The following is a 14,392-nucleotide window of genomic DNA, read 5'->3' as shown; positions in this document are numbered from 1 at the left end:
GCCTGGATTCCCAGCGAGGGGTGAACAGCTACGCAGAGCTGCAGGGGAGATCTGCTGCCCAGGCTGGATCTGCAGTGAGGGCTCAACTTCCACCGTGGCGAAAGCTACACTTGTCAAAACACGGCGATGCCAGGGCCAGAGCGACTCCAGTCTCAGTGGGATGGACGAAGGATATCACAGCTGCCAGGACCGGAGGGCGGTATAAGTGACTCCCCTCTCTTCTCTTGCTTTCAGCCTTCTTCTTCCCTCTCTGCTGGCTGTGACGGCAGTTCTCAATCCCCTGCGCTGCTTTGTCTTGGGGCTGCTTATTTCCTTCTCCAGCATGGGAATGCTTTTAAGACAATCAGATTATTCTTCACAGCAGAAACTGGACTGTGTCAAAGCGCCTAAAATATACCCTGAAGTTTATCACTTCACTTAAGTATAAGAAAAGTTTCTTTCTATTAGTATCGCATTGTCAATTTGCAAATCTCCAGTTCATGTAAACATTTGGTTCAGACCAGGTGCAGTGTAAATAGTGCAGAGTCTCAAGGGTTAACTCCTTTGCCCCCTTCTTTTTTTTCTTAGTGGATCAGAGTTGGGTCCATCAGCAAGCTGGGCAGCTGCCCCACTCCCCATCTTGAAGCAGGAATTGTTGGAGAGGTTTCTCTTTTTCAATTTAATTTTTCTTGAAAAAGGAAAAGAGACGGTTCCCTTCTGCCCCAACGGGCTCGTCCCCCTGCTGCTCCGGCCTGAACACGGGGGAGGGTCTGGCACTCCGCTTTGTGCCGTGGCCACTGGAGAAGGAATAAGCAAGCTGGCTCCATTCCTTCGGGTGTTTGTCCATCAGCTGCTGGTCAATGACCCTGTGCATGTCATCCTGCAGCAGAGGGAGAGGAGAGGGTGGTTAGTGGCAGCTGATGCTCAAAGGGAGCTTGTGCAGGGGCGCAGCTGAAATGGGTGTGAAACGTGCTATGATGGGATGGAGGAGGGATGACAAGAGTGGGGACAGGTCTAGCTCCCCACCTGGCAGCAGGCTCAGCCTTGCTTACTGCTATGAGGCTTTTTAGCGAGCAAGGAAGGTAAATCACACAAATCTGAGAGATAAATTACTCAGGGGGTCTCTCAGAGGAGCATCGTGCCTGCTTGGGACTCTGTGACACCCCTAAACTATGTTTCCCTGCTGCCTGCAGCTCGCAGATGTCCCCTTTGGGGGGAGAAGTGAATTAAAAAAAAAGAACAAATGCAGCTGAAAGCAAATGCCAGAAAAAGTAAGGATGCCTGTCTGGAGCAGGTCTGTGTGTTTGCCATGGGGAGCAGGCAGGCGTGACAGAGCTGCCTGCACAGCCACTGTTAGCGGGGCTGCTTCGGGGAAGGTGCCACTGGGAGCCGAGGGGCTGGGGCCAGGCGTGGGCCCACCAGACCCGGCGTGGGTTCTGCACCAGACTTACCAAAGAGAACTGCGCTTGTCCCTTGGAGCTGCTCCTTCCCCTAGAGCCAGCAGAGCGGTGGGAGCTCTCTGACGGCTTGGCATGAACAACTGCACTGTGGTTTTTCCAGATGTACCAGAAACGCTCTGGTTTCATCCATGTTTGCAGCACAGTCAAATTGCTCTACACAAAATGATCAGTCAGTTCTGTGGCTGCTAATGATGTGCTAATGTGTTCCTTGAAAACCTGGCTATCAATTCCACGAATTTTAAACCTTCAGATCCATTATTTCGGCTATAATTGCATATTTAAACTGTAATTTAGTGAAAATGTATGTACACAAAGTAGCCCCACAGGAGAAACCAACTGTTCTCCAGTGTTTTGGGCCCTGATTAGGACTGCGGGGACTATCTGGTGAGAAGAAGAATACTCTGGATGGGCTGTAGTGGTGGAAGTGCTGTTCATTTGGCATCTCATGCAGGGCAGCCCATCAGGGCAGCACCGAGACGGAAGGGAAGGTGCTGCCATCGCCCAGCAGGTGCCCCAGCTACTCTGTAGCTCAATGTGAAATAAAAACATCCAGTTTGGGCTGGAAACTTGAATGATGGCTAATCTCCTTGTTGCAGCACTTTCTGCAGGGAAAAGGATTGACAGCCATGGCCTGGACCTGAATTTAGTAGGGGACTTTCCTTGGGGGAGCAGGAGGGTGCAGAGCTACGTGGACAGAGGAAGCTTTGGATCTTTTTAGAGCAGGGCTGGAAAGGGAAAAGGCAGAAGGAGAATTGAAGAGGTTAAGGTAAACATCAGCATTAAGGTGAAACAGGTTTCCAGAGGTGAAGCTGCCATGTGGAAATGTAAAGCACTTGGATTTTGAAGGCACCTCTTCTAGCAAATAAGGTAGGCACCCAGGCTCCAGCATGGCAGATCTATGTCCTTGGTTAACCACATAACAAGGGATGAGCATGATTTTTATATATATATATACAAAAAAATTGTATATATAAAAAAATACAGTATGCAGTACTTAGTGCACTGCGTTCGGGTCCCTGTCCATCCGATGTGTGAATCTGAAAGCACAGCACCTGGCTGTGGGGAACCGGGGTAGATGGTACGCAGCAAGGCTGGGGCAGAGCTGCAGTCCCTGCCTCGGCACCAGGCAGGGGTGCGGGAGTGTCCAGGGACACGGAGGGAGGACAAACGCCAGCGGTACGAGACCCCTCTGATAAAGTGGTTTCATAAAGCTGGATAACGTGGTACCGGTGTGCTCTGGGCGTTCTGGGAAGGAGTTTCTGCTCTTTGCAAAAAGGGTGAGGCTGAGGGAGGTGCAAAAGGCAGGTAACCTCTTTGTGAGCTGGAGCTGGGCTCTCCTGCATGAGATAAGGGTTGGAGCTGCCCAAGATGACCTCGGAGGCAGGTGGCTGTGGCCGTGCAGGCTGCAGCTCTCTGCCGGCATTGCAGCGCTTTCTAACCTAACGGTGCCCCTGTCGCTGTTGCACCGAAGGCACCGAGCTCTCCTTTCAGAGAAGCAGCCCTCTTCACTGTCAAGCTTGCTCCACATTCCTTCCCTACTCCCAGTAACACCCCTCCTGCCCCGAGTCGGATAATGATGAATACCAGTGGGGGGTCAGATTAGACACGGGGGTGAGGTGCACATCCACTCCTACGCTACTCCTGTGCTAGGCTCGGATGCGCGGGATTTTGCTTGTGGCGTATTTCATAGCCTGTATGATTATGTGCTTACGGAAAACTGTAATCTTATTGATGGTCCTTGGTAAAATGCAGACTAGAAGTGTGCAAGGGCAAAATTTTATCAGATTAAAGCCTCCATTTATGCTCAGCTAAAGCAGAGAATCTCATCCCATTTTATCAGAAACATTCAGATGTGCAAAGTAGACCCCAAAATACATAAATCAACTGATTTGTTTTGTGCCTCTGTGGTTGAGCTTCTGTTCTGGGGACATTAGGTGCTTGGAAAATATTTTGCTACTGTGTAATAATAACACTTTAGGTCAGTATGTTGGAGGCAACTTTCTGCAGTGCTTGTGGGCCTGACCCTCATCTCGGAATGCTGGTGGGAGCAGCATTGGGGTTGCTGTATTGCTGCAATCAGATGACATAGTGTGAAGTGAGAAAGGAAACGCCTGTTGTTAAAATTCTAAACTGGGGATATTCCAGTACTAAATGCTCAGTGAACTAGTAAGTCAGTCTTGGTTTTTACCACCCATCCAAACTGAACTTGGATACCAAGATGGATACAGACAGCTCCTATGCAGAGCACTGACTGTCACTTCCCAGATAACGAGGCTGAGAAGTAAAATCCCAGCCTGTATTTCAAGAAGTTTTCCAGATACTAGATACGCTGAATATAGAGGATTAATGATATGTGCGGCTCAGCCTGGCTTTCCGCGTGGTGATCTGGGGGGGTAAAGCCTCACCTTGGGGGGGTGATCCCCTCACAAGGGGGTGCTGCCCCTTGTGCCCTGGTCTGATGCTGGGGTGGGGGGGGGGTGTGCGAGCAGAATATTGGTGGGTGATGGAGACCCCCCACTGGCCCCTCTTGCTGGATGATGGTGAGGACAGACAGATGCAGGTGACCGTGGCAGTGAATGGAGCAGGTGAGGGGATGGCGGGTGCTTGGCAAGGGTGCAGGGAGCTCACCTCAAAGGCAGGAGGGGTGTACGACTAAAGCTGTTGGTACAGGAACTGAGAAAGGCCACTAGATCAGAAACCAAAGGAGCCAGATAGTAAAAAGCCCTGAGGAAGCAAACTGTAAGCAGGAGAAAGAAAAGAAAAAGAAAAAAAAAAAAAAAAAAAGAGAGAGAGAGAGAGAAACGAAAACACAGTGGAGTTGAAACAGGAGCGAGGTTGTACGGGAGAGGTTCTACCGGTCAGGCTGGTTGTTAGTAGAGTCGGGGTCTTGCATGGTCTGCAACAAATTACTGTAACTGGTCCAGACTTTTTCAATTGTATCTGCTTGTTTTCTGTCAAAGTTGCCCTCCCTTAGTGCTAGTTTCTGGGAGGAGACCGCTTTGTCTGCTCTCGAGGGCTCTCTGCCTTTACATGGGTTTTCCCCATTGACCCCAAGCAGAGCTTCTCCAGGGCAGCCGCTGAACTGCCGTGAGTTTGGCTTTTTTTTTTTTTACCTGGGTGGAGAGCTGGAATTTTAGCTTCTCCATCTTGCTGGATCGTCTGAGTGGATGAAAACAGTGCAGCTATACCATGACACAATCACCACAACCTCTCTGCCTCCCACCTTTCTGCTCTGTTACAGAGATGCAAGGACGCGCTGTGCCCACAGGTCCCCAAGGCTGCCCCTGCCCAGGGACACCTCCTGCACGGGCACTTTCCCTCCCCGGGCCACAGCCGGTTACTCTGCAAAGTGTATGTTACCCATGGCGCCCGCAGCCATGACAGAGTTTGTTTCTCCATTGTCAACGGGTATTCCCATGTAATTCATTAGCAGCCCACAGCTGAAAGGCTTTGAGCAGAGGAGGGCTGTGTTTCACCCCCCTGAGCACCACCGCATCACTGGCTCCTGCAGAGCCAAAATCCCATGCTCCTGTCTATGGACGCTCGGGCTGAGAACGCAGCAAACCCCCAGGGAGCGGGGAGAAGTCACCCAAAGGTGCCTCCTGGGCCGTGTGCCACCCAGACCCTGTCCTGCCACCACAGGACCTGCCACAGCAGCACTGGGGGCTGCTCACCTGCCAGGCCTCCAGCTGCTGCGAGAGGTTCACCTTCTGCTGGATGGCGTCCAGCAGCTGGCTGTTGAGGGACATCATGTCAATCTTGCACTTGGCCAGTTCCACCTCCACCGCGTTCTTCCTGCAGGTGAAGCAAGAAATTGGGGCATTAGACTTTTTTTTTTCTTTTTAAAGGACGTGTTATATATATATCCTTGAGGAGAAGTCAACAATTTCTTTCACTGGCAAGTCCCCAAATCCCAAGCTGTTCACCTCTGTTGTATTCTGGACAATCTATTCATCTGAAGAGTGGGACAGAACTGCAGACATCACTACTATAAAAACAGCAAATCTCTGGTAAGCACACTATGAAGAATACAAAAAGATACTCAGATACACTGCTGTGTAAGATAATATAGTGTGCCCAGATAACGTGCAGGATCTGCCATTAAGAATTAAGATCTAAAATGAGGTAGAATCTACATATAAATATTTTTTCCTTTTGTTTACTCATGCATAGGAAAGGCAATGGTATGTGCTAAAACCCAAATGATCTGTATCTGATCACTTGATCAATAAGTCACAGTATAAAACAAGCAAACAAACCAACCCTCAAAGAGTACAACTCTGCTTTCAGTTGGGACTTGGCCTGAAGGAAGGAAGAAATGAAGGAGGAAAGTTTATCACAGCATATGCTCTTTAAGAATGACAAACTGTTAAAATTGTTTGAATTAAATGTTATGCTTTAAGGAAAGCTCCCAGTTTCAATGGGCTTGTGCTGGCCCTTGGGGACACTGCTGCTGCTTTTCTTTCCAGGCATTTAGTGGCCACTGGGCATGTGATGCCATGGCCAAGGTTGCCCAAAGGGTAAGTGCTCAGTGGCCGAGATGTTCCAGTTGCTGCTGGCTAGTGGAAAGGAATTGTCCTCTAGGAAGGAACAACTTGCTAAGCTGCCCAAGCCGGGAAATGCTGCTCACCATGCTGGGAGCACGCAGGTGAGCACAAACCTTATGTTTTCAATTAACTGCTGTGTGATGGGAACCCGCAACATGACTTGCTGGGAACCATCTTTCCTTGCAAACATTTTCAGGAGAAATAATTGCATCTTATTAACTGTAGCCAATTCATCGCCTCCTAACAGCTCCCTTGTGCTCCCCTGCAGAAGAGCAATTTGGGAATTTGTGTTTATATTCCAGGTTGCTTAACACCTCCTATTAAAGGATCCTACTTTCCTATTGCTTCCCGTGTTGCCAAACTTCAGCTTCAGGCTAAAAATTTTCCATGCCAGATGTCTGCCTCAGGCAGTGATTTTATTTCTGTTCAGAGTTAGGATATTTCTTCTGGGAGGGCTTCAACAAAAGTGACTTAACCCTTGAGGTGTGAGGTGGGAAGCATCTCATGAGCCTCCCAGGAGGCTCGCTGCCCGGGAGCAGCCCGCTCAGTCTGTGGAGGGATGCTTTCATTTCTAGCAACAAGACGCTCTTGTCTGCTTTCCCTCGCAGCCACTTTCTGCTCATTAATCACCCGCCGCTCACCCGTGCACACTTGTCCCGTCCCCCTTTCCCTGGGCTCCTGCCGCTCTAGGACAGTCACCCGTAAATATTAGCGCTTTGTCCCAGCAGGGTCATTAACCGCCGTGGAGAAGCTGTTCCCTTCCACTCCCGGCTGTGGGTCTGAGCCCCTTAAACAGCCTTTTGTTGTGAAGCTCCCCACTGCTGCTTGGAGAGGACCGGGGGATTTATCGCGGCGGCAGCGCGTTGCCATAGCCACGGCAGAACCAGCAACCTACACGCACTGGAAATGTCAGAACCATCTCTCTGCACCCGGCAGTGCAGCTGGGATGCTCCTGATTTTTGCCGACAGATGGAGGTGTTACAGAGGACAGCGACGGGAATTTGGTAGCCGGCTGCCCCAGCGACAGCAGCACGGGTGGGCTGTGGTCGCTTAAAAACAGACGAAGGGGCTGTGGATGCTGACTTAGCTCCCCACATCCTCAGAGGCACAATGCTCTTGTGCTCCTCCTCTTGCCGAGGGCTTGAGTGTTAGGCGTTTCCATAAGGAGAGGGACCGGTGGTGTCTCTGAAGAGATTCTCAGATGTATCCTTTCTATCTAGAGCGCAGGGGGGTGAACGTTTCTGCCCCCCTCCTCGGGGCAAAGAGTGCGCAGGGCGGTGTGGCAAGCCCAAGCACTGGGGAAAGGGGCATATGGGGTAGCAAAAGTGCACGGGTCTGCAAGGGGGATGGGGAAAATAAATTCAAACCAATGGGAGAATCCTGAAAGGAGAAATAGAGAATTACAGGACTGGAGATGCAAAAAAAAGACCCTGGGATAGGAAAGGAGAGTGAGTGACCAGAGAAATGGTTTAGGGAAGAAGCCCAAGCGGGACTGTAATGGGGATGGGCAGGAAAGCGGGGTTGAGTGTCTGGGAGAGCGAAAGAAGACAAATATGACAAATAGGGCAGACCTAGTGTTTGCGTTCAATTCCCTGAAGTCCTCTCCTCCTTGCTGTGACTCAGACCAGCACTAGGGATGGCAAAAACGTGGTTCACAGCATCCTCCTAAATGCCCCCAATCCTGCCATGGGGCAGCTCTGGAAATCGGCATCTCCTGCCCTGCTCCCAGGCTCCTGGCAGCATTTCCCAATGCCAGCAAAGGCGAGACTCACTCTATCACTTTGGAACAGCTACCGAAATCCGTGGAGGGTGGGTTTCTCCTGCAAAGGCACTCCATAACTGCTAACCCAGCCTGGCTTTGGCTGCTCATACCACTCACTTGGCAATGGCCTCGTCTCGGTCCCTGATGGCCTGCAGGAGCTGTTCGCTTGTCTCTTTGTCTTCAGCAGCACCTCGCAGCCGGTCCCGTTCCTCCTTCAGTGTTGTCATTTCCACACTCAGCAGCGTGACCTGTGGGCAGAGGGAGGGTGTGAAACCCAGGGCTGCTCAGACAAATTCACCGCGAGCGGGGAGGAAAAAAAAAAAGCTACATGGGCCAGCCTGGAGGCTGAGCTCCCCTGCTTGTAGAAGTTGTGTCTGCTGGCAGGGGGCTGTTAGTGCTGGTGCAACCCCCCCGGAATGTGCCAGCTTGCCCTAGGATGCTGGCATTGCTGGTCTGAGCAAGATGGGTCACCAGTACAGCCTCGGTAAGATGCAGCAGCAGCACTGAAAGCTGTGCAGGTGCCTGGGGCAGGACCCGTCTGCAACTTTGGTGTCATTATGGCATCAGCACTGAAATACTTCCCCTCTCCAAGTGGTTTGTCTTGTGCATCCTCTGAGTTTGCCTGTTGTATTCTGATCTTTCCAGGGTTAAATTATTGCAAACATAATTTAGCAGCAAATAAGGTTTTTTTTTGGAGGAGGTTACGTCTCTTGAAGTAGTATGAAACTGAAGACAAAGGATGTGAAAATTCCCGTTCACACCATGGAAGGTGTTACTGGCACACCTTACAATCTCAGACTTTAAATTATGTGTGGAGTCTTAAATAGTCTGAGAAATGATCTATCGTTTTGTTCCTGTGCAGAGTGAGTTAATAGGGTGTGAAATCATGCAAGGATTGCATTAGCACAGCTTTGCAATATTTCATACACGTTTAATTTCTTTGTCTAGGGCACACACATGCTCTGTCACGCTACTCCACCACCTGGAAACCCTTCCAGCGTTTGACCCACCTTCTTTCTCTAAATGCAGCTCAGCAGTGCTTGAAGCCTCAAAGAAATCTTTAAATAGAGGGCAGACAGTCAAAAAGGGCTCATCACATCCACGGCGTGGGAGGATCTGCCGTTAGCACGGCATGGCTGGGTCGAGGGGGAGGAGGGTGCGAACATGCCCTGTCTGTGGGCAGAGGCTCCCCACTGCGTGCTGGGGCTGCCAGGGAAGCGGGGAGCCCTGCCCAGCTGTGTCCTCCCGCAGCCCGGCATGGGATGCACCTCACAGCGATGACGTGACGGCGAGCAGTGGTGGGAGCTATGTGAAAGGTGCTGAGCATTCTGCTGAAATCCCAGGGGACAGTGGATCAAGAGGCCCAAAAAACTGCATTTGGAGATAGGTTTAGGGTTTTAACTGGTTTTGCCTGTGTTTCACGTAAGACTGGGATGCTACGCAGGGAGGAAATGGACTAGGCAGAAGGTGTAACACTGCTTTCCAGTATAGACAAAGTCAGGGGCAACTCCTGTTTCTACCAGCTCACCTTGCTCTCATGCAGGAGCAATGAATGCGTGTGGTGCCGTTTAGGAGGAGTTCCCCTTTTATTGTCTCAATACCCGTGACGGCACGCAGGGACGTGGAGGCAGCAAAGCACTGCTGCCCCGGTGGACCAGATTTCCATGTGCGTTGATTTTCTTTAGTACTGAACTGAAGACAACGTTGCCTCTTCCACGGGAGGTGAGAATAAATATTAACCTTGAGCAAGTGCAAGGCTAGGTTATGGGCAAAAGCTGCGGGAGATGTGTACTTGCTGCATGAGGCTGGAGCGCTTCTCTGAGAGCAATGTCTGCTGCGTTTGTCGTTATGTGCCATCTTTCTCCATCTAACACGGAGATGTGAGAAGAGGGTAGAACTGCGGTCTTCCCTTTGCTCCCTAAATATTCAGAGCTTCAGTAGTCAGGGACCTCTAAAAGCAGACACAGGTGTCCAGACTTGTGATCCAGGGTGAGTCCTCTGGTCCTTCCTGGCTGGGGAGTTTGGGGAGACCAGATGCAGCAAAGAACAACCAAGTGCTACTCCCTCCTGGTGTCCTGTGTGCCTGGGAGCAGTGGTGAGGAGGTGTGGTGTCCGGACAAGCAGGCTGGTGTTCGGCTGGTCGCTCAAAGTCTGTGAATAAGCCTCTAACGGTCTCTGTCAGCACAGGACCATGGCAGCATGGCCAGAGGAGTGTCCGGGTTCATGTCTCACTGGGTGCACGAGCTTGGACCTTTGAAGGTGTCTCTTGTGGTGGCCACGTCACTGAGAGGAGCAGTCCCTGGGGAAGGACAGGTGCCAGGGCTGTTCCCCCGCTGCAGTCTGCCTCTGATCAGTTGCTTTGTCAGCAAGTCTGTTTCCCATCCTTGTACACATGCAGCCATCACTGCCAGCGGTATTTAACGATGCTCACGCTCTTTTTTCTTCGGCCCCACGGTGGGAGCTCCCATAGGCCTATACAAGGCTGTCAGACCCCAGGTTGTGCTGACTTTCTGAACAGGGATGTGTTTTCTTTTCTTTTCTCCAGAGTGGTACAGCGAAAGGGCGATACAGCACTGCTGGCAAGACCAGCCAAGGGTGTTAATCCCATTTCTTGCTCCAACGCAGCCGGTGCTGCACAACTAGCTGCGCAAAAGGCTGCTTCTGCTGCAGCCTCCAGACCCCTTCCAGTGTTTGGAGACTTGTCCCATAGAGATAGGGATGGCAGAGCATCTCCTTGAGCGCAGAGTGTCTCCATTTGCTGCTTTTGGTATAGGACCTCAGACACAGACGATGCTACGTTCAGTGCGAGCGCAGTGTGATTTTTGTGCTTTGGGTGTGATGTGGGTTTCGGGGTTTGATCATTCGTTGCTGTTGAGGTTGTCTTAGCTGGTCCCTGTTGGCCCTGGGGTGCTGCCTGGTGCCAGGCTCACCGTGATTAAGATTCTCGAGATGTGCATTTATGAGGGTTTTCTGAGGCTGCTGTGGGAGGGCATGAACCTTGCACCATGCACAGCAGAGCAGCACGGTTTTGTGCATCCAGTGGTCGCATATACCCTTTATGAGGGCTCAGTGCAAGCAAAACGGGTCAGACTGGAGACCTTATGGGTTTCCAGTACCCCGTATGAAGCAGCCTTGTACTTTGGGTTCGTCTGCTGAGAAGAACTTAAGCGAGACAGGCTGGCTGAAAAGCAGATTGCGGGGAACGCGTAAAGGCAGTTTGGCTGCTTGAGCCGATGTCTGGGATGGGCCCCAGACAACTTGTCAAAACCTCTGATCCTAAATGCACGAAGCCTCTGCACTGGCTTTAACAGAGCCTCCCTCCTCCAACCATACCTGGTTTTGGCCCAGATTCTCCTGGGTTATTTATCATGTTGATCCCTTCTGTGGAAGGCAGGATGAACACTGGTGTTACAAGACCACATGTAAAGTGTGGGAATTGCTAACCTGGCTGTGCAGTCGCTGCAGCTCCTCCAAACTCTGCCTCAGTTTCCCCCGTTCTCCCTCCATTAATTCCCTCAGGGCTCGCGAATCCTCGCTCGTTCGCCTGATCTGTTCCTCCAAGGTGTCGTCCTCGCTTCGTCGAGAGCTCTGAGAGTGGGAGAGAAATCTCTTGCTCAGATTTCACTTTAAGAAAGGCAATTGCGTTAATTTGATACTGGTTTGGGATGGGGGGGGTACTACACAAAGAAGAAGAAAGTGTGAATGTGACTTTGGTAGAGTTTCAGTTGTGTTCCCACACACCTCCACACATGCTCAGCCACGGCTTGTGCTTCCACACATGATTAAAAGAGCATGCAGTCATGTCCTCACCTTAGCATAACCCACATTGACAGAGACCTACTGACCACTTGGTAACATATGGCTACAGTCTCCGTGTTTGTAGCCCTTTTGCAGGACTCTCTATTTTTCATTTAACAAATACAACTTCATCTCTATGCTTAGTCTTCTTACCAGCTACTACAGGTACTGAAATGAGGAGGGTGAGTACTCCCAAGCAGGTCTGCAGTTGCGGGGTCTTCCTCACCATGGCAAGAAGTCATACTGGCAATGCAACCAGCTTGTGGCTGCTGGAAATAGGCCTGATTTGAGCCATTGCAAAAAGTGAAGTGTTTGCTTGTAGAAAAACTACTCCTGTGGATGCTGAGTCGTCCTCCATGCCATCCCCTCCTCCCCAGCAGCCCCGGGACCATACCCAACAGACACCATCGTTTTGGGTCAGCAAAACCCTTCACCTGTTAATGGATTTCAGTCTGGCAGCTCTTGCCAAGACATTTGTACCCAGTGTCAATTTGCAGGGGCAGAACCTACCCACATAGGGGTTATGATGTTTCTGTGATACTATTACGAATAAAGCAAGGTTAGGAAAATCCTAAGAGAAATAACCGAACTGCGAGGTATAAGACAATCTGCAATATTTCCACGTTGAAACTCCAACTTACTGCAAATCTCAGAGAAAGCCTACTTTCACGTATTTTCCAGAATGACTCCTGGCCAGATCAATGATGGTTGCATGAGCTTGAAACTTATTGCAGTCTGACTGCTGCAGGCTGAGACCCCATGTACTGACTTGGTTCTTGGCTGACCATTTGAGACACATGGAGCAGGCTGCGCACTGTGACAGCCCATCTCTGTGGGCCACAGAGGTTTATCTCAGAGACCGGGGACTTCAGGATCCAGTGGAAACCTGCAGCAAGCTCTGCCACCTGGGCGAAGGGACATGCACGAGCCAAGGTCTCTCTGTGCCATCAACTTACCGTGGAGTCTGCCCCATCCAGCACATTTTGTATCAGCCTTTTCAGCTCGCTGAGAGCTGCCCGTAGGCTGCCGGCTGGGACGTCTTTGGCTGATGAGGTTTCTGAAGACTCATCCATGGAGGAGTCTGTAGAGACAGCTGAGTCTGCGCTGTCGTTTCCTCTGAGGTGGGAGCAGAGATACCGCACTTGGCAGTACGCTTCCCAGAGCTGCAGCCTCAGCTGGAACAAGAGAACCTGGCATTAGCCTAGGACATCAAGGCTATGGAGATCCTCCTTCCATAGTGAAAAGTGAGGCATGTGATTGCCAAACCTCACAAATATTTGTCTAGCTTGCTATATTGAATTTCAAATGGACACAGAGTTTTACTTCATATGGTCAAAAGCGTGTTGACACCAGAGCTGAGACAACCACCCCAATTTTTTTGCTCTTGGTTCGGCTCCGAATCCAGATCAAATGCATTAAACTCCCTCTCCCTCCGGGACTGGTCACAGAAGTCCATGGCCTTTCCCACAGGCTGGAGTGCAAATACCTGTTCTCGTTCTTGTTCCAGCTCCTCGGCCTCCATGCTCTGCTCTATCTCAGATAGCAGGGATGTGCTGGTTGTGTTGAAATTTTGGAGACTTCTCTCCTCACTGAGCTCTTCTACCTTCCCCTGCAGCTGCCGGTAGGACAGCCGCACCTCCTGGAGCTCCAGCTGGCTTTGGTGCAGCTTGCAAAGAAAATCAAGGAATTTGTTAAGGAAGCAGGGAAAAAATATTAGTGGAGGTGATATGGACTGGATGAGTCTCTTGGTTTGTGAAGGAGCTGAGAGGAAGGAATGGGTGTCACAAAACAGGGTTTCCAGCCAGGAGGAAAGTACTCTTGGCTGGTATTGCTATTTATTGCAGGTTAGTAATCTCCAAATGTCATTAGATACTGTTTAGACTACAGAATATCCTGAAAGATAAAAATAGCACGTTAATCAGCACCAAAATGAGGAACATTGTGAAGAAGTTGGGATGTGAGTAAAAAACTTTGCTGAAAAAAACACAGCAGGAAATGAATCAAAAAAAAAAGTAATATAGACTGTTTTTTAAAAAAAACTATACACATATATAAATACAAAAAAAAAATTATATAAAAAGGGAAAAAAAGATTCAAGGCAGTTTTGGAGAGCTGGAGATCCAGTGGTTGTCAACCCACAGAAGAGAAATGTAAAAATCGTGCTCTTTACTAAGACGCACAAAGCCACAGAGGTGCCAGCTTGCTCTCGGGGTAGCGGCGTTTGGTGACACGACTGCAAACACATGGGGTTTGTTGGGAAACCATCTGAGCAGTGAGAGGTACGAGGTCAGTTACTGACCTCTGGGACTGCAGGGTCCAAAGAAGCCCCCTCTGAAGCCAATTCTACTATTAAAAAACTAAGTAAAATGAACTGCAACCAGAGTTCTCTGCTTCTTTTTACATTTACCTCATTTCCCCAGCACCCTGTCCCACTCCCTTGCTGAGATCTCCCTCTCAAGCTGCTCTTTGCTGTCAAGATGCGGCTCCTGTTATCTGTCCATATGGTGAACACCCAGGACCTTGCTTGCTGCCATGCTTACATGGGCCTTTTTATTCTTCCAGTTGTTTTGTCTCCCAGTCACTGAGTATCTTCCTGGTCAATTTTACCCCAAACCATTTCTTTTACTCCATTCCCCCCCCCCCCCCCTTCCCTCTCCCATTGCTGTCTCCTCACCTGCAGGTCCTTGTCATGGCTTTGTCTCTCCAGGATGAGGACTCGGTCCTGCAGCTCCTCCACGGTTCCCTGGAGCAGGTCGTTCTCCTCCATCATGGCACTAAGGCGATGCTCGAGCTCCCGCTTTCTGTCCGTCAGCATTTTGATCTGCAGTGGAAAGAGAGGTGGTGTC

The 14,392-nt window shown here is 50.3% G+C and overlaps 1 protein-coding gene across 1 annotated transcript in view; it reads right to left on the bottom strand.

Annotated features, from left to right (window-relative positions):
* Positions 1–658: 658 nt before the first annotated feature.
* Positions 659–14,392, bottom strand: part of BICDL1 (BICD family like cargo adaptor 1) — a 47,908-nt gene continuing 34,174 nt past the window's right edge. Inside the window, exons 4-10 of the mRNA XM_086474345.1 lie at positions 14,221–14,367; positions 13,033–13,212; positions 12,503–12,721; positions 11,193–11,336; positions 7,866–7,996; positions 5,114–5,234; positions 659–859 (exon numbers count right to left, since the gene is read on the bottom strand). Of these exons, the coding sequence (XP_086330471.1) occupies positions 659–859; positions 5,114–5,234; positions 7,866–7,996; positions 11,193–11,336; positions 12,503–12,721; positions 13,033–13,212; positions 14,221–14,367 (1,143 nt within the window). The remainder of the gene's footprint in view (positions 860–5,113; positions 5,235–7,865; positions 7,997–11,192; positions 11,337–12,502; positions 12,722–13,032; positions 13,213–14,220; positions 14,368–14,392) is intronic.

This window comes from Leptosomus discolor, chromosome 16, assembly GCF_034619465.1.
Source record: "Leptosomus discolor isolate bLepDis1 chromosome 16, bLepDis1.hap2, whole genome shotgun sequence".
Lineage (NCBI taxonomy): Eukaryota > Metazoa > Chordata > Aves > Leptosomiformes > Leptosomidae > Leptosomus > Leptosomus discolor.
This window is presented reverse-complemented; position numbering and strand designations above follow the sequence as displayed.